Here is a 19,435-nt window from a genome sequence, read left to right as displayed (position 1 = left end):
TGATTTAGGACCTGTGATGATGTTATTGTGCCTAGGGTGTTTGATAGATAATAGGTAGCTCTGCTACATGCATGTCCCACACACAGCTCTGCTACATGCACATAACACACACAGCTCTGCTACATGTACATCACATACAGCTCTGTTACATACATTCTTCATCCCACACAAGAGGGATCACAACCAGCACAGCAGAGTCCACACTGATCACCCCCTGGTCATGCATTCCCGGACTCCTCCCACAAAGATGACTAATCACATGATGGTGACATCATCTTGTAAGCTCATGGCTGCTGTCCGCCTCTGTAGGTTTTTAATAAAGTGAAGGACCTGTGATGATGTCACCATCATGTGATCGGGGGCAGATGTCAGAGCCCCAGTGACTGATCACATGACAGTGACATCATCACAGGTCCTATAAACACATGGCTGCTGTCCGGCTAGGTGGTCATTAGTATTCCATAACAACTGAAGCTGCGGGGGCTTGTAGGGGGCATATTATCAAATTCTGCAACACCTCTGCCGTATTCAGCAGTTCCAGCAACCAGATTGGTTCTGATTCACAATCCCAGCAACCTGATTGGTTGTTTTCGGGTTGGCTGATTCAACCTGATTGGTTGCTTGGGTTGGCTGCTTCAACCTAGTTGGTTATTAGGGCAGAAGCTTGATAATATGCTTGTAGGGGATGTAGTCCGCCCGTAGTTTTACACAGAGATGAAGGACCAGCGATTACGTCATAGTCATGTGATCAAGGGCGGAGTATGTAACTCATTCACTCATGGACAGGTGGTTATAAGTATCTGCATAGGGCTGAAGGACCTGTGATGACATAACCGTCATGTGATCAGGGGCGGAGTATGTAACTCATACACAGATGGTCGGATGGTTATTAGTATTTTAATTAGTACAGTAAGCTCCCCCTAGTGGTGAATGTTAGCGGACAAAATCTCATCATATGCCTGTAGAGCATAGTTAGCGCTATATGATCCAAATGTCCTTATGTGAATAAGCACAGCCTCATATTACACAAGCAATGGTATTATAATAATATATGTGTTCAGTACAGTTTTAGGACTTACTTTTCACCTGCTTAGTTATTGGCTTCAGAAGTCCGAGCCAAACCTGCAAAGTCAAAATGACACCGTTTTAGGCCACACTGAAGTCATACATGTATTTCACCTTCATAACTTCCCTTATATAACTTTTAATTTTACCTTGAAACAATGTGTCAGATCTGTGCTAGCCATATCAAAATGTGTAGAGGCACACCCTATTGACAAGGGAGGTGTAACACCCAGATGTCAATTTATTCAGAAATTTCCAAGAGGAATGGTACAACACAGAGTTCTAAGAAAAAGTGCTCCAGGATTCTTATGTATGATAATACAAATATTAAAGGGGTTGTCCCACGAAAGCAAGTGGGGCTCAGCACTTCTGTATGGCCATATTAATGCACTTTGTAATATACATCGTGCATTAAATATGAGCCATACAGAAGTTATTCACTTACCTGCTCCGTTGCTGGTGTCCCCGTCTCCATGGTGCCGTCTAATTTCAGCGTCTAATCTCCCGATTAGACGCGCTTGCGCAGAAGGGTCTTCTCCCTCCTCTTGGGTCTCGGCACGAGCGGCGTTCTGGCTCCGCCCCCTTCTACGCGTCATCGCGTAGCTCCGCCCCATCACGTGTGCCGATTCCAGCCAATCAGGAGGCTGGAATCGGCAATGGACCGCACAGAGCCCACGGTGCACCATGGGAGAAGACCCGCGGTGCATCGTGGGTGAAGATCCCGGCGGCCATCTTGGTAAGGTAAGTAAGAAGTCGCCGCAGAGCGGGGATTCGGGTAAGTACTAAACTTTTTTTTTTTTTTAACCCATCCCTTGTGTTTGTCTCGCGCCTATTGAAAAAAAAAAAAAAAAGCCGTTTCGGCGCGGGACAACCCCTTTAAGTAAAACAAACAGATATTGAGAGCTGACAGGCCTTCTTTGCAGTTCTGATCGGAACTGATCACATTTTTTTGTAAAATATATACAATTTCTAAATGGACAGAAATACAAGTGTCTGAATGCTGCTTAAGTGTTCAAAAAGCACACTCAATATATATATAGTCAATATCTCTGCTTGCGATCAGTCAATTGTTTACTTCCAGTAAAAAAACAAAATCTGTCCTGGTCAGGGGCGGATAGAGAACATAAATTGGCCTTATCTTGTTGGTAGGTCCAGATGGGGCTGATCAAGTAGGTGGAGTCACAAACTATCATCTATAGCTCCCTTAGTGCCCTTCACAGTACTGGTGCCTCTCTTTGAGCTCTTCACAATGTTATACCGCTCTCCTAGTGCCTCCCACAGAGTCATGGCTCCCTTTGAGCTCCCTGTACATTGCACACTCCAGCTCTCAGCTGAGCTGTGCTGTATACTGTAAGAGCAGTGAGACTATGGAACTCCCTTTCTGAGGATGAGTTGAGGGCGGACTCACTAAAACAGTTCAAGAGAGCCTGGACGCCTTTCTTGAGTGTAACAATATTACATGTTATAGTCACCAATGACTTCAAAAGGGTTGCTGATCCAGGGATTATTCCAATTGGCAGATTGGAGTCAGGAAGGATTTTTTTCCCTTAAGTGGGGAAAATTGGCTTCTACCTCAGTTGTGGTTTTTGCCTTCCTCTGGATCAACATTGGGGGTGAAATAGGCTGAACTGGATGGACATATATCTTTTTTCGGCCTTCCATACTATGGTACTATGTGTGTATTATGGTCCATACAATCAGTAAAAGAAAGCTGACATGAAGCATAGGCATGGAAGATCTGCAACTTACTTGGTAGCCTGTGTTATTCTTGAATTCTAAACCAAAGTATTCTTTCTCCGTCAGGTTCAAATGACTGCAACTCATATTAAACAATTCTCTTCCAGGAGCTTTTTGCTGCAGAATATAAAACAGTTAAATTATAGATATGCTGAATTCTAGTTATCCCATTTTCCATTTGGCTGTTGCATATAAACACGTCCCTGATACCCCATTAGAACACGTGTCTGTCTTGTGCATGCCTGGAATCTATGGATCTATTAGATGAATGTCCAAAAACATTTATTTTTACTGAAGAGAAATAGTTAATTTGAGAAGGAACAAAATATGTACAAATCATAAGACGATGCAGCTGCTCTTGTAGTGGCCCCGTACAAGCCGTCCGGGCCCCTCCATAATGTCATACATGTAATGTCTTGTGTAGATGCACAGTGCAAAGTGTCTTGTCATTCTGTTATGTGTATTGCACAGCTGCAGTGTGTGATGGGTTAATGTCTGCAAAATATGAGCTGTCTGCCTGTGAATGTATCAATTCTATCCTGTCACATGGTGTGAGAGAAGGTATAAGGCCTAATGTCCACAGGGATTCCGCTGATGAATTCCTGCAGCAAACTCCCTGTGTGCCCAGGACATGTGGAGGAAAATGACAGCATACTCACCTATCTAGACGCTGGGGGTCTCCCCTCCGTCTTGGCTGGATCTTCTTTTTTCCGCCTGGCGGATGTGCTTGGCACACCAACAGCGTCAATAGAAGCCGCGGGAGCCGTCCGTGCGGGAGATCTGCAGGAAAATGGAGCATGCTGCGATCTCTTCCCGTGCGTGCGACACGCATGCTGGGAAAAAAAATCACATCCGCATGCTTTTAGCTGCCCTACGGATGCTAATGCCTCCCTATGGGCAGCAAGACGCAATAAAATCCGCACGTGGACATTGGGCCTAAATGTGTATGCTTGAGAGTGGGAAACGGTCTTCAATCTGTCTTCCATCTGGAGTTCCATCTTCCAGAACTGCTAGAGAAAGTACAGAGACACATGAGGGCACCTTCAGACCTTGTGTGTTGAAGATGGAGGAAGAGGAGAGCCCCAAAGAGAGAGAGTGAGCAGAGCGCAAATTCAGTTAGTCAAGGCCTAGTGCAGAAGTACTTAACTGTCTGTGTTGTACAATCAAGCGTATTGAAGTCTGAGTCCCGCTGAGTGGAGGTACTTGTCTGCCCGAGAGTCTGTGGAGTGACCCTACCCCTTTTCCTCCTCTGGAGAGTTTCCTCTTCCAGGAGCGGTTCCTGACAGATAACGTGGGCTGCAGGACCGGTATCATCCTGAGTTTCCTCCCTGACCTCCAATCTCTTGTTTTACCTGCACTAGAGTATCTTGTGACTTGATGCCTTGTACTACTAAAGTGAAGTTTTCAGTAAAGTTATTTCCAGGCCCTGACCATTCCGGGGGACCTGGGATACTTAAACTGTCTGCGACTCATTTCTTTATCCCCACCGATGGTCACGCCAGGGGGTACCGGAATGGTGGCGTCACACGTGACAAATCTCTCTACACCTGTTACCCTGCTTATTGGGCATCCCCATGCCGGGGGTGTCCAGATGAAGCCCAGTACTGCTCTGGCCTTGGCTATGTGTGTCCCTCCGGGAGGGAGTCTGGCAGGTGCCGCCGGGACAAGCCAACACTTTACCCTCCCAGCTCCTCAGCATATGCCATGTGTCCAGGGTTCCCCTATGGGACGCTGCACTATGGCACCTTTGGTGAGCAGGGCCCAGTCCTGCTTAGACCCATCAAATTTTACCATGGGGTGGTGAGAACCGATGCAGGAGAAATTGTACCCAAAGTGCATGGATAAAGCATAAAGACAGAAGCAAACACCAGACCCATTTGGGCATCAAAACTCATCACCAAATTGGGAGACCTAATTTGATTTTTGTTTTAGAGTGTGACACAGAGTGTCAAGGCAGCAGAAATGCAATCCTAAACTCTCGCTCCCAATCTGAAGGTTGCGGGCTCAATTTCTGCTTGGTTCAGGTAGCCGACTCAAGATTGACTTATCCTTCCATCCTTCCGAGGTCGGTAAAATGAGTACCCAGCTTGCTGGGGGGTAAAAGATGATTGGGGAAGACAATGGCAAATCACCCCGCAAAAACAGTCTGCCAAGAAAACATTACGATCTGACGTCACCCTAGGAGTCAATCATGACTCGGTGCCTGCACCAGGGGAGTTTACCCTTACCTTTAGGCTCACTGTCCAAGGGCGGACCTGAATTGCGGAATCCATGCAGGGCATTCACGCAAATGATCCGCACACATCTGCAGTGAAGAAAACCGGACGGGTAAGCAGGGTCCTCGTCCGCAGGCAGGGTCAGATTCCGCTGCAGGCTCCCACATGGAGAATCCGATCTGCCCTTAGACAGGAGGCCTTAAAGTTCTATGTCTTCTTTGAATACTACAAGTAAAGGTTGATGGTAATGTGCTACTTTGTTTTTCCTTACTAAATTGCTTAATTGGGTTGTCCATGGTTTATAAAAAGTGTAATTTTAAATTGTGTTAACTGAAAAAAATGCTCCAATCCCCCGCTGCTCTAGCGCCAATAGTCCACAGCCCCCAGCTTCTTCCCTTTAATTAGCTTTAGCTGTGACTTTCTGTATCAGCATGTGGCTGCCCAATTTTGTTGTTTTTTTTTTGTAAATAAAGTCAAAGATTACAATTTTGTAAGGTCCGGGTGACTCCCTCAAAATACTGAAGTATATGGCAGACAAATGAAATTAAAATGGGCCACCTGAAGGTATACATATGTATACCTGGGCCTTCTGTCTGTCATACCCAAAGCCTGACAATAGTAGAGCATGTGTACTCAGATCACTATTGGTCATTCAAACACCATATCAACAACATCAGAGCTTCAGCCTGCATTCCCACAGCCTCCCTACGTAAGTGCTTAGTAGAGATAAGCGAGCATGCTCGTCCAAGCTTGATGCTCGACCGATCATTAGCATACTCGAAAGTACTCATCACTCGAGCGAACACCACTAGGTGCTTGGGTAAATTTCAGGGAAGAGAGAGAGAGAGAGAGAGAGAACCATCCCCTATGCTGAGCATGGGGCACCTTGAAAAATGCTCGAGTCTCCCATTGACTTCAATGGGGTTCATTACTCGAACCGAGCTCTCTCGTATTACAAGAAGTTCGGCTCGAGTAACGAGCACCCGAGCATTTTGGTGCTCACTCATCTCCAGTGCTTAGTACTCAGTACTCTCCCCATAACTGATGAACTGCTCACATCGCACCTCACCACCTTTGCACTTGACCCAGTCCCATTCCACCTCATTCCAAACCTTTTCTATGTGTTAACCCCTAACAGTCATGTTAAAATTGCAAAAAGCCCTCCAGAAAATATCAGTTTTATTGTAGATTATGAATTTGTCTGATAATATATTTGTTGTAGAACTCATTCGTCTTAAGTGCATTTTTAACCCCTTCGCAACATAACTCATTTTAGCCTTAAGAGCCAGTAAACTGTATCCCCTTTAGTGTTCTAATGGTCATAACTTTTTCATCAATGCATTTTGCATTTTTCTTGTTGTATTTTGTGGGATGAATTCTAGTTTTTATAAGAACTAATTTGGGGTACTTGTAATTGAATAACTTTATAATTTTTTTTTTTACTTTGGGGGCGATGGAAAAAAACTATTTCACCATTGTTCTTAGGGAATTTATTTTGATGGCGTTCCCCAAGTAGCAAAATATTATGTTAACTTTATTCCACGGGTCAGTAGATTAGAACAACATCAAATTTATAGAGTTTTTATTCTGCTTTACTGTCGCACAATATTAACACTATTTTTTTAACCCCTTCCCGCTTCGGGGGCGTACATTTATGTCCTGGAGCGTCGGGGTATGTATGAAGTGCGGGCGTCAGCTGTTTATTACAGCTGACACCCGTGGGCAATAGCCGCGATCGGCCATTCAGGCTATTAACCCTTTAAATGCCGCTGTCAGTTCTGACAGCGGCATTTAAATCCCCCAAACGTCCCGTACGGCCCCCTCGTGGTGAGATCAGGGGAGCTGTGCAGGTGTCATGGCAGCCGGGGGCCATCTGAAAGGCTCCAGGGCTGCCTTGAAAGACCGCCATTCAAGCCATCCCCGTGGGGTGGCTTGATAGGCTGCCTGTGAAATTGCAGGATGACATATTGCTGTAGCATTACGTCATACTGCAGGAGCGATCAAAGCATTGCATATTGTAGTCCCCCAGGGGGGCTTAAAAGTAAAGTAAAAAAAAAAGATCAATAAAGTGTTTTTAGTTGTAAAAAAAAAGTAATAAAAGTTTAAATCGCCCCCCTTTTGCCATATCTATAATTATAAAATCTAAATAATAAAATAAAAATACATATCTGACATCGCCGCGTCTGTAAAAGTCCGATTTATCAAAGTAGCGCATTATTTACCCCGCACGGTGAACATCGTCCAAAAAAAAAAAAAAAAAGAACGCCAGAAATGAACTTTTTCAGTCACCCTGTCTCCCAGAAAAAACGCAACAAAAAGCGATCAAAAAGTCGTATGTATTCCAAATTAGTACTAACCGAAACTTCAGGAAATCCCGCAAAAATGAGCCCTCGCACAACTGCATCGACGGAAAAATTAAAAAGTTATTGCGCGCACAAAATGACGGCAGAAAATAATTGAAAAAAATTAAATGTCTTTGAAAAAAAAAAGAGTAGTATAGTAAAAAAAAAACCTATACAAGTTTGGTATCGTAGTAATCATACTGACCCATAGAATAAAGTTATCATGTCGCTTTTGTTGCAGTTTGTGCGCCGTAGAAACAAGACGCACTAAAATATGGCGGAATGTGTTTTTTTTTTTCATTTTACTCTACTTAGAATTTTTTTAAAGTTTTTCAGTACATTATATGGTACTTTAAATAGCAGCACTGAAAACTACAACTCGTCCCCACAAAAAACAAGCCTTCATACAGCGACAACGATGGATAAATAAAGGAGTTACGATTTTTTTAAAGGGGGGAGGAAAAAAACGAAAATGGAAAAAAAAGGGCCGCATCATGAAGGGGTTGAATGCAAAAAGACTCTGTGGCGCCATATTCCAGGACCGGAGCATTTTTATTTTCCAGCGGACAGAGCTGTATGAGGGCTTGTTTTTTGTAAGATAATTTGCCGTTTTTATTGGTACCATTTGAGGTATATTCCAAAATATTATCAATGAAATGCACAGCCTGTAGTGCACCTCGCTACTCCAACCAATCAGATTCTACCCTACCCTCGAAACCTTCAAAAGGTAGCTGAAAACCCTCCTCTTCAGAGAAGGCTACAGTAACCCTGCTGCTACTACACCATAATCTGAGCAGCTTCTACCTTTACCTACTGTCTCCTTCCCTTCTCTTGTAGAGTATAAGGTCTCACAGGCAGCATCCTCTGTCCCTCTGTATGAGTTTGACTCATTTAATTGGTATTTATTGCACTTATTTTTGTTTAATATTATGTACTTAATGGGGTTTTCCCAAGATATAAAGTTTTTCCCAATCACAGGTTAGGGGCCAACTTTTTGATTGTAGTAGTCCGACAGCGGGAACCTTGACCGATCCTGAGAATGAGAGTGTTAAGGGTCCTTGCATGCACGCCATCAATTAATTAATTTCAATGGAAGTGGCAGAGATTATCAATTGCATCCAACTGAAATGAATGGAGTGGTGGCATGCATGCTTGAACGCCGCTTCATTCATGTGGGAACCTTCACGAGCCCCCTTCTTGGATGGGTGGGAGTCCCAATATTCATGCCCTACTGATTATAAAGTTATCCCATTTCCCGTGGATTGGGGATATATTTGGCAGAACCCCTTTAAATCCTTTCCACACATACAGCGCCTGACATTGATGGTGCTGGAAACTAAATAATGATAATATCGACACGTCGTGTGAGATAAGATGCATGTACTGAATGAAATAGGACATCTTGAAGGGTCTTACGAAGTTGCTTTTATGTACCTTTCCAACATCTATTCTCAATTTCGGAACACTATTAAGTGGTTTGGGTAGAATTAGTTTTCAAGTAACGGAGAGATAAGAGGACTGATAATCCGAAGGGATTCTGGAAATAGCATGTGATGAATGAGCGCTTCAGTTCCATTGTCTAGTAGGACGGATGAGACACCTCAGGGTGAGGAGCCGAGCTGATTGTTGGTAAAATGAGCATAACAAGTTTCCAAAAATCAAGAGCTGTTGGATAAAATTACTATGCTTTGTGTTCCGCCTCTTGTCTAGTGACAGTATAATGGTAGCCTGCAGTGCGCAGTCACGCTAGCTCCTGTCTAAGTTAAGACGGCCGCATGTAATTAAAACAATTAAACTGCTCTCCAATTAAACATCCCATGTGCTACATTCTGCGGGTATCTTGGCAAAATGAAGACATTACCAACCAAGAGCTGCAAAAACAGACTGCAAATCCAATTAACCATCGAATGATTTCACAAAAGTATCTTCTTAGGTGATGCTGGTCTAGTATTATGAAGAACAAAAACTGACATGTTATCTGTCTGCCACGAATGGGTTCTTTTCAATGATTTCGTAAAATACACATCTGAACCTAATGAGAGGCTAAATTAGAGGGTTTTTTACTTTGTTTTTTCATCAATCTTTTTATTATTAAGTGTTTTCTTAAATGAACTTTTGCAGTTTCAGAAAACATTTATCGAAATGATGCAAATTTAATGTCACAATGCCTCTACAGCGCCACCTATTAGAAAGCAGCATTCCTGCAAGTCAATGTCAAACCTTTTATTCAACTTTCTAACATGACTGGAAATAGAAGCCAAAAACAGATTCTTCTGCATAAGGAAAAGATCACCATGTACAGACAGACTTTTCAGGGTTTTTGACCCTCCTCAGTGTGCAGTAGGCTTCTGGCTTGGCTGGGTGAGAGGCCTGTGATGTGGATCCGAAGGGGGAAAGGTTCTTCTTATGGAGACAATCTATTAGGTGTGAGGAGACTTCTATGGAATCGGAACAATGGACTATAATACCAAGCCAGCCAATGCAATGGAGACGGAGCTGTCTTCTTTCAGTAGAAATAAGCTCCATGCCTAAGTGCAGCAGCCTGGTTGGTGTGGGTCCTGAGCAGAGGATCCCCAGTGATCTGCTACTGGTTGCCTATCCCGTGGATAGGCATGAGTTTCCTGTAGGTGGCTCTCTAGCTATTGCCAATAGCAGATATGAATAGCATCAGGAATGCCATATTATTACTAGAACTTGGCACAAGAGTCAAAGCCATATCACAGGTAGTTAGCACTTAGGTAGAAGCTACAGCAATCAGTCATATATTTAATAGGCTTTTGCCTTTTAATACCCAGTGATTCAAAACCACCAGTTGAATAGGAAATAATTTATCACCTACAAAAGGATGGGGATCTCTGCTGTAAGAGCTCATAGGAGAGTACTTAGCCGGGGTACTCATTTAATTTTTGGTAAAAGTGCTGTCCATAGCTCGATGGTCAATATTGGACTGGAAATTGTGTCTACAGACTCCAGTAATCAAGAGCAGACTAGCTTAATATGGATGATTATTTTTCAAAGTTAGTGACATACGTAACCACCTAAGCCGAAGAAGAGCCCGATGAAAAATGCTATGATGGAGAATACCTTGGAGGTGAAAGAAGAGCAGTTACTAGATATCTCTGAGAGTACTTACAAGAAGTAAAGTCATAGAACTGAAAATGGAAAATTTAACCAATTTCCATCTTCTCCTCACCAAAAGTCAGATGGAGCTCTGGCAGCTTCATAGACAGCTGATTGTGGGAAGATCCAGCAGAAAAGGTCAGAATCAGCTGGAAAGTATCTAACGTCCATATCCACCAGAAGTACCAGCAATGAAAAGGAAACTATATGGCTTGTTTAACTTTTTACTTTTAGTTCACATTGTTGGTATCACAGTAGTGTAGCAATGGCACAAGTTAAAGCCCATTTATAGGGAGCAATGATTGCTCAAAAATCGCTAAAAAGCTATTATTGGAGCGATAATCGTTGCATCTAAACGCGAGCCCATCATTCACTTTTCGGGCACTGCTAGCTGATCGTTAAATTTAGTCCAACCTAAAAATTGGCCTTCAGCCTTATCAGCAGTTCTCCACGGGGAGTGCTGATAGCATTGTTACCACAGGAGAACAAAGGAGCTGAATGGAGATAAGAGCCCTGGGGCTAGTAACTGTGTTCAGCTAAAGGCTTCTTATATTAAAAATATTATCCTGAAAATCTGCAGTTTTCACATTGACCGTTAAACCTCACAATAATATTACCTTCCTGTACTGTAGAGAAAAGTTCTCAGCAGCCATCTCAATACCATAACAGGCAGGATTATAATTACAAGTAACACCTACATACAGATAACATAGCATCCGCCATTTACATTAAGTGATAGTCAGAGCTCACCTCCTCTCCCTCTCTGCACAGCTCACAGAGCATACCCACAATACTCTCCTATAGAAGTCAATGAACCTCTCCAGTCCACAGGTTCCGATGGTTCACAAGGCTGCTGTAAAGCATATCTCTGAATGTCATTAACAGAAGATCAGGCAAGATGGTCGCCCCATATTCTTGTACAGAAAATACAATCCCAATTCCAAAAAAGTTGGGACGCTGTATAAAATATAAATAAATGTAAAGAAAAAAAATGCAATGATTTGGAAATGGCATACAACCATAATGTATTCACAATAGAACTTAGAACACATATCACAAGATGAAAGTGAAATATTTTTCCATTTAATTAAAAAAAATTAACTCATTTAAATATTGATGGTAGCAACACGAATCACAAAAGTTGGGCCAGGGTCATGCCTGCCATTTTGTAGCATTCGTTTTTCTTTTTGCAACAGTCTGTAGACATCTGGGAAGTGAGGAGACAGTTACTGGACTTTGGGGAGACATATATTGTCTTAGTCTTATCTGATGTAGGATTCTAGCTGCCCAACAGTCCTGGGTCGTCTCTAACGGATGTTACATTTCATAATGCACCAAATGTTTTCTATTGGTGAAAGGTCTGGCCTGCAGGCGGCCAATTCTGCAAAGCCATGCTGTTATGATGGATGAGGTATGTGGTTTAGCATTGTCTTGCTAAAATATACAAGGCCTTCCCTGAAAGAGACCTTGTCTGGATAGGAGCATATATTATTCTAAAACCACTATATACTGCTCAGTACTGATAGTGCCTTTGAAGATGTGTAAGCTGCCCATGCCATAGGCACTAATGCAAATCCATACCATCAGAGATGCAGGCTTTTGAGCTGTGCACTGATAACAAGCTGGATGATTCCTCTCCTCTTGAGTCTGCAGGACACAATGTCCATGGTTTTCAAAATAATTTCTAATTTTGATTCATCTGACCACAGAACAGTTTTTTATTTTGCCTCAGTACTTTTTAAATGAGCTCTGGCCCATAGAAGACGTTGGTGTTTCTGGATTGATATATGACTTCTTCTTTGCATGATGCAGCTTTAACTTTCATTTGTAGATTGTACGGGGAACTGTGTTCACAGACAATGATTTCTGGAAGTATTCCTGAGCCCATGCAGTGATTTACATTACAGAATCATGCCTGTTTTCAATGCAGTGGCACCTGAGAGCCCATAGCTCTCGAGCATCCAGTATTGACCTTTCGGCCTTTTCCGTTGTACATGTGAATTTCTCCAGATTCTCTGAATCGTTTGATGACATTGTGTACTGAAGATGGTGAGATAGTCAAAGTCTTTCCAATTTTTACTTTGAGGAACATTTTTCTGAAATTGTTCCACAATTTTTAGATAGTTTCTCACAGATTGGTGAACCTCTGACCACCATTGCTTCTGAGAGACTCTACCTCTCTAACATGCCCTTTTTATACACAATCATGTGACTTAGTAGAAAATTCATCGTCCAGCTGTTTTTTCATTTGTACCACTTACTTTTCCAACCTTATTTTTACCCCGTCCCAACTTTTTTGAGATGTGTTGCTACCATTAGTTTCTAAATGTTATTTTTTTGGTAAATGAATTGAGAAAATGTTTCCCTTTCACCTTCGGATATGTTTTATATTCTATTGTGAGTAAATTTTTGTTATATGAGATTTCCAAACCATTGCATTCTTAACATTTATTTACATTTTACACAGCATCCCAACTTTTTGGGAAATGACATTGTAGAATGAAAAAAATCTACAACAGATAGGAAAAAAAATAATTCTAGGATCCTAGAATGGTAGAGTTGGAAGGGACCTCCAGGGTCATTGGGTCCAAGCCCCTGCTCAGTGCAGGATCTCTAATACAGTGTTCCCCAACTCCAGTCCTCAGGGACCGCCAACAAGTCATGTTTTTAGGATTTTCTTAGTGTTGCACAGGTGATGCAATTATTGTCAGTGCCTCAGACATTGCCACAGGTGTTCTTACTATAGGATATCCTGAAAACATGACCTGTTGGTGGTCCCTGAGGACTGGCGTTGGGGACCCCTGCTCTAATAATATGCTTTAGTATGTGTTTTTTGTGAATTAAAATAACCTATACAATACATTCTCTATAAGGGAGTTTTCTCATCAAGACAACCTCTTTTTTTAAACAATGGGGCATCTAGCCAATCAAATAAATGGCCATTTGTGTAATTGATAGACGGACCTGTCTACCAGAGCATCTCTCTATTTTGGCTCATATAGGAGGATCCATATGCCCTATGTTGACGACACCTTTAAACCTTGCACCCAGCGAGGTGTCCGATTATTGAACAATATTACAAGTTTTTGAAACCTAAAAAAAGAAGCGCTCTATTGTCAAATTTAGTTACTGCGACCTGCTGCCGGCTGTAGTCCTACATAATGTAGACGGACACTTCCAAGCAGACTGCGCATACAGTAGATGCCACCTTTCAGCAGCAGTAAAGAGCCTCAGGTTCAGATGCTACAAATGTTAGATGCTATTTATATGTACTCATTTCCATACGGGTCAAATAAGTCCACATCTGAAATTTCCTTGAAGCTGATCTCCAGGATTGCTAATTGAAATAGGTACCTGGTGCTATACATATAAAGAAACAATTTGATCCTTGCAAGGAGACTGTGACTAGAGGGACGGGGCTGTTTATATCCAAACCTACATAAAGGTATGAATTCATAGAAGTACAGGGTGGGCCATGGAAAAGTAGCCCGCACTCGTATGAAAGAGGTCTACAAAAAAAATCTGCCGTTGTAGCCCATAGCAGCCAATCACAGCGCAGCTTTCATTTTACCTAAGCAGGTATTTTCCCTGGAAATATTACTTCTTGGGGAGATTACGGTGCTGTACGGTGGCACATGCAGTGCCTATAATGCCATTGTATGGAACCGTTGAGATTTTGCGTTGCTCTGTTTACAATTAAAGGTTAGGGTGGTTTCACATCTACATTGGAACCTCTGGCGGAAAATACCAGAAGAAAAAGCACTGCATACAGCACTTTTTCTTCTGTCCAAAAGCCGTCCAGCTGGGTGGAAAGCATGTGGACCCCATAATAGTCAACGGGGTCTGCCCAGTGCTCTTCAGTTCCATCCAGAGACGGAGACAATCGGACGCAGGGATTCCCCTTTCTTGCTCCCTAAATGGAGAAGGAAAGCAAAATCCCCAGCACAGATGTGAAACCACCCTTACCCCACCAAAAGCATTTATCATCTCTCCATGGAATAGGTCATAAAATGACCTTGACCACGGGCAGGGTCGGCTCCCACTGCGGGCTCCTGCGGTTGGAATCCGTCCGTGGACATGAGGCCTAACTGATGATGATCTCACAGTTATAATAGAGGAAATCACAGCTCATCCTCCTGATTGGATACTTCTGGTCTGTAGATTTTATAGCTGAATACAGAAGGTAATGATATTGAACTGTTTCTATGTATTCATTATGTAGCTATCCCCTCAATATATGTATTACCCTGGTTAGTTAAATTCTTTCTGTCTGAAACTCCTGGCCTTTTTCCTTAGCTGGTCATGTGATCTCAATTCTGATCAGCTCAGAACCACTTGGGGTTATGGATTCATTTTCTAGTCAATGTCTCAGTCTGTGTGATGCTGTTATACGGATCTACCACTGAAACTATGTTGAGGGGCACACAGACATTCTAGTCCCAGTTACTGATGATTACACAGCTCCGGTCACACAGTTATAATAGAGAAGATCACAGCTCATCCTCCTGACTGTAGCTTATATAGGTGAAGATACAAGGTAATGAGAATTGAACTGGTCCCCAGCAGGCAAAATAGTATAGCCTACTGTGCTGATGCATCCTGGGGTTGATTGAAAGTGAAAGTAAAAAATCTCTCATGATGGTGTCTGACAAGCATCAGAAATTCAGGAAAGTGGCTAGAATACACAGAACATACCCCAAAGTGTGACAAACAATCCAATGATGGGGGCAGGCATGGAAAAACGTGTTTTTGCTTGAGTGGCCCTTTAACTAAAACCTTGCTGATGCATCATGTGATTGATCTAAAACTGAAAGTAAAAAATCTTACCCTCAAGATGGTGACTGATAAGTATCAGACAGGGGTTGCACTTCATGGGAGTGGCTGCAATACACAGAGAGACCTGCAGGGTGTGACAGGCAATCAAGTGTTGGGGATGGAAAAATGTGTTTGCGCTGGAATGGCCTTTTAAGTCACAGCTTTTATTTTAATAGTATCCATGATGGATATTATAAGTTCTTTATGATCCATGAGGATCCATTTTCCCCCTTGACTTACTACGGGTCACTTAGGCTTCTCCTTTTCAGGCTACATTTACACTGGTGAGGGTGGTATCGATCCAAGAAACTTGGGCCAATATTGCATTCTTAACCCTTTCCAATTCACTGTCTGACGTCTGAAGACATTCTGATTGAAGCCTGTACAGCTTTGGTGTCGGAAGACGTCCGGCAGGGTATTCTTACTATATATTACTGGCCACTCTGTTGTAGGGGGCCTCTCCAGCATGTCCCATACCGCAGTACTGGCTCTAGCCAGCAGATGGTGCCATTGTAGAAGGGCAGAAAGAGAAAGCCCCCTAGGAAACCCTGAATCCAAAATTGGACTGCAAAGGGTTAAACTTGTGATTTTTTTTGCCCGCAGTCTGATGCAATTTGTGAGAAAAACGCATAGCATTGCTGAATATACGATTTTCATGCACATTTTTCTTGAGCATGAAAATCCCGTTCTTTCAACAGGAACATTTCTCATGTCCAGAAGAGTGCGATGTGATTTGTACACTCACCCATAAGAAATAATGGGCGTGTTTTATGCGAAATCGCTGAAAAATAGAACATGCCGCAAGTTTTCTATCTCGCAGTATCGCAGTGAGAGAAAAATCACCCATATAAACACACCATTGCAAATAATGGGTTATATTTGTGCGCAGGCTTTGTGCATCTTGCAACACATAAAACCACCAATGTGAATCCAGCCTCACACCGGCCTCAGAGGCTGCGCTACGCCCAACGGGCAAACAAGCAACAGAAAAGGACCTGTGTGAAATGCAGAGAAGATTATTTGCATCTCCTGAAATGAATTTGCAACTTCCTGACACAGATTTATAAATCTTGAGTCTGAAGCCCCGTGTTCTATATCCGATGCCATTCTTTAACCCTTAGAGACCCACAAGTCCCGGTGTGTTTACTGCACATTGGTATCCTAATACCGGGAATGCACAGGTGGACCCCCCAACCCCCCCATGTACAAATCCTGAGTTTCCAGCTGATGTTGCCCTGAGCTATTCTCCCTTTTATCAACCCTGAACTCGTATGCTCCATTCATGCTGCCTAGTATCCTTCACTAAATGGATCAAATGCCTGCAAGTGAAGGGTCGGATGTGTTCATGTGTGGAAGAATAACCCACATGCAGAAGGACTAATGGAGCCATTAGCTACAATAACAGACTTGACCGATAGCTTGTGTGACAGTAACTGGAATATGTCTGTATCATATAGAAATATATGTGTGTGCATGTAAAAAAAAAAATATATATATATATAATGTATATGTAATTGTCATACATTATAATGTCGGTCTGCTATCTGATTATGTTGCGGCTGCAGCAGCGTACAATCTGCCATCTAACTATGTTTGGTTGTATCCTTTGAGCTGACGCTCTCACACCAGATGATATAAAGGTCCGTTTACACCAGGCACTAGTTGGCTGAAGAGCCGTTCATACGAACACTTGTTTCCAATATTGCCCTGTGTAAACGTGTCTGCCAGACAAGCGACAGGCGCTGCTCAACTTGTCGCTGATCGCACATTTTACGTGGACATAACATTCATCATTGGTCGGCAGCCCGTTCCCTCGTGAACAGCTGCTGCCGATAATAATCTACCATCAATAAGGGGGTTGTCATTAAAAAAGAAAATCAGTACTTACCTCTTCCTACCCCATCAGTGATCTAACCGCATATTTCCACCCCCCTATCTTCTCCAGTCCCCCGTGTCACCTCACCACAAGCCGGCTGATTCTTCTTCTTCCGGTGACGAAGCATCCATTCTCGGCATTCTCCTTCCTGCAGGGTAATGTATGATATCTCACTAGGGACGTGGTGTTCGCTGCCTAGCAGGGAATGCTGAGCTATTGCCGAGACTGTGCATGTGCGCTGTCTCGCGACAATAGTATAGGAACACTTGCGGTGAGACAGCGTCATGCACAGTCCTGGTGATAGCTCGGCATTCCATGCTAGGTAGCGAGCACTGTGACACTAGTGCCGTAACATACACTGACCTGCCAGTCACTAGTGACGTAACATACACTGACCTGCCAGTCACTAGTGACGTAACATACACTGACCTGCCAGTCACTAGTGACGTAACATACACTGACCTGCCAGTCACTAGTGACGTAACATACACTGACCTCCCAGTCACTAGTGACGTAACATACACTGACCTGCCAGTCACTAGTGACGTAACATACACTGACCTGCCAGTCACTAGTGACGTAACATACACTGACCTGCCAGTCACTAGTGACGTAACATACACTCACCTGCCAGTCACTAGTGACGTAACATACACTAACCTGCCAGTCACTAGTGACGTAACATAAACTGACCTGCCAGTCACTAGTGACGTAACATACACTGACCTGCCAGTCACTAGTGACGTAACATACACTCACCTGCCAGTCACTAGTGACGTAACATACACTAACCTGCCAGTCACTAGTGACGTAACATAAACTGACCTGCCAGTCACTAGTGACGTAACATACATTGACCTGCCAGTCACTAGTGCCGTAACATACACTGACCTGCCAGTCACTAGTGACGTAACATACACTGACCTGCCAGTCACTAGTGACGTAACATACACTCACCTGCCAGTCACTAGGGACGTAACATACACTGACCTGCCAGTCACTAGTGACGTAACATACACTGACCTGCCAATCACTAGTGACATAACATACACTGACCTGCCAGTCACTAGTGACGTAACATACACTGACCTGCCAGTCACTAGTGACGTAACATACACTGACCTGCCAGTCACTAGTGACGTAACATACACTGACCTGCCAGTCACTAGTAATGTAACATACACTGACCTGCCAGTCACTAGTGACGTAACATACACTGACCTGCCAGTCACTAGTGACGTAACATACACTGACCTGCCAGTCACTAGTGATGTAACATACACTGACCTGCCAGTCACTAGTGACGTAACATACACTGACCTGCCAGTCACTAGTGACGTAACATACACTGACCTCCCAGTCACTAGTGACGTAACATACGCTGACCTGCCAGTCACTAGTGACGTAACATACGCTGAATTGCCAGTCACTAGTGACGTAACATACGCTGACCTGCCAGTCACTAGTGACGTAACATATGCTGACCTGCCAGTCATTAGTGACGTAACATACACTGACCTGCCAGTCACTAGTGACGTAACATACACTCACCTGCCAGTCACTGGTGACGTAACATACACTCACCTGCCAGTCACTAGTGACGTAACATACACTCACCTGCCAGTCACTAGTAATGTTACATACACTGACCTGCCAGTCACTAGTGACGTAACATACACTCACCTGCCAGTCCCTAGTGACGTAACATACACTGACCTGCCAGTCACTAGTGACGTAACATACACTCACCTGCCAGTCACTAGTGCCGTAACATACACTGACCTGCCAGTCACTAGTGACGTAACATACACTCACCTGCCAGTCACTAGTGCCATAACATACACTGACCTGCCAGTCACTAGTGACGTAACATACACTCACCTGCCAGTCCCTAGTGACGTAACATACACTCACCTGCCAGTCACTAGTGACGTAACATACACTCACCTGCCAGTCACTAGTGACGTAACATACACTCACCTGCCAGTCACTAGTGACGTAACATACACTCACCTGCCAGTCACTAGTGACGTAACATACACTCACCTGCCAGTCACTAGTGCCGTAACATACACTGACCTGCCAGTCACTAGTGACGTAACATACACTCACCTGCCAGTCCCTAGTGACGTAACATACACTCACCTGCCAGTCACTAGTGACGTAACATACACTCACCTGCCAGTCACTAGTGACGTAACATACACTCACCTGCCAGTCACTAGTGACGTAACATACACTCACCTGCCAGTCACTAGTGACGT

The 19,435-nt window shown here is 43.4% G+C and overlaps 1 protein-coding gene across 1 annotated transcript in view; it reads right to left on the bottom strand.

Annotated features, from left to right (window-relative positions):
* Positions 1–19,435, bottom strand: part of FRMD7 (FERM domain containing 7) — a 50,203-nt gene that overhangs the window by 15,518 nt on the left and 15,250 nt on the right. Inside the window, exons 9-10 of the mRNA XM_066582117.1 lie at positions 2,815–2,919; positions 1,080–1,122 (exon numbers count right to left, since the gene is read on the bottom strand). Of these exons, the coding sequence (XP_066438214.1) occupies positions 1,080–1,122; positions 2,815–2,919 (148 nt within the window). The remainder of the gene's footprint in view (positions 1–1,079; positions 1,123–2,814; positions 2,920–19,435) is intronic.

This window comes from Eleutherodactylus coqui, chromosome 10 (genome assembly GCF_035609145.1).
Source record: "Eleutherodactylus coqui strain aEleCoq1 chromosome 10, aEleCoq1.hap1, whole genome shotgun sequence".
NCBI lineage: Eukaryota > Metazoa > Chordata > Amphibia > Anura > Eleutherodactylidae > Eleutherodactylus > Eleutherodactylus coqui.
This window is presented reverse-complemented; position numbering and strand designations above follow the sequence as displayed.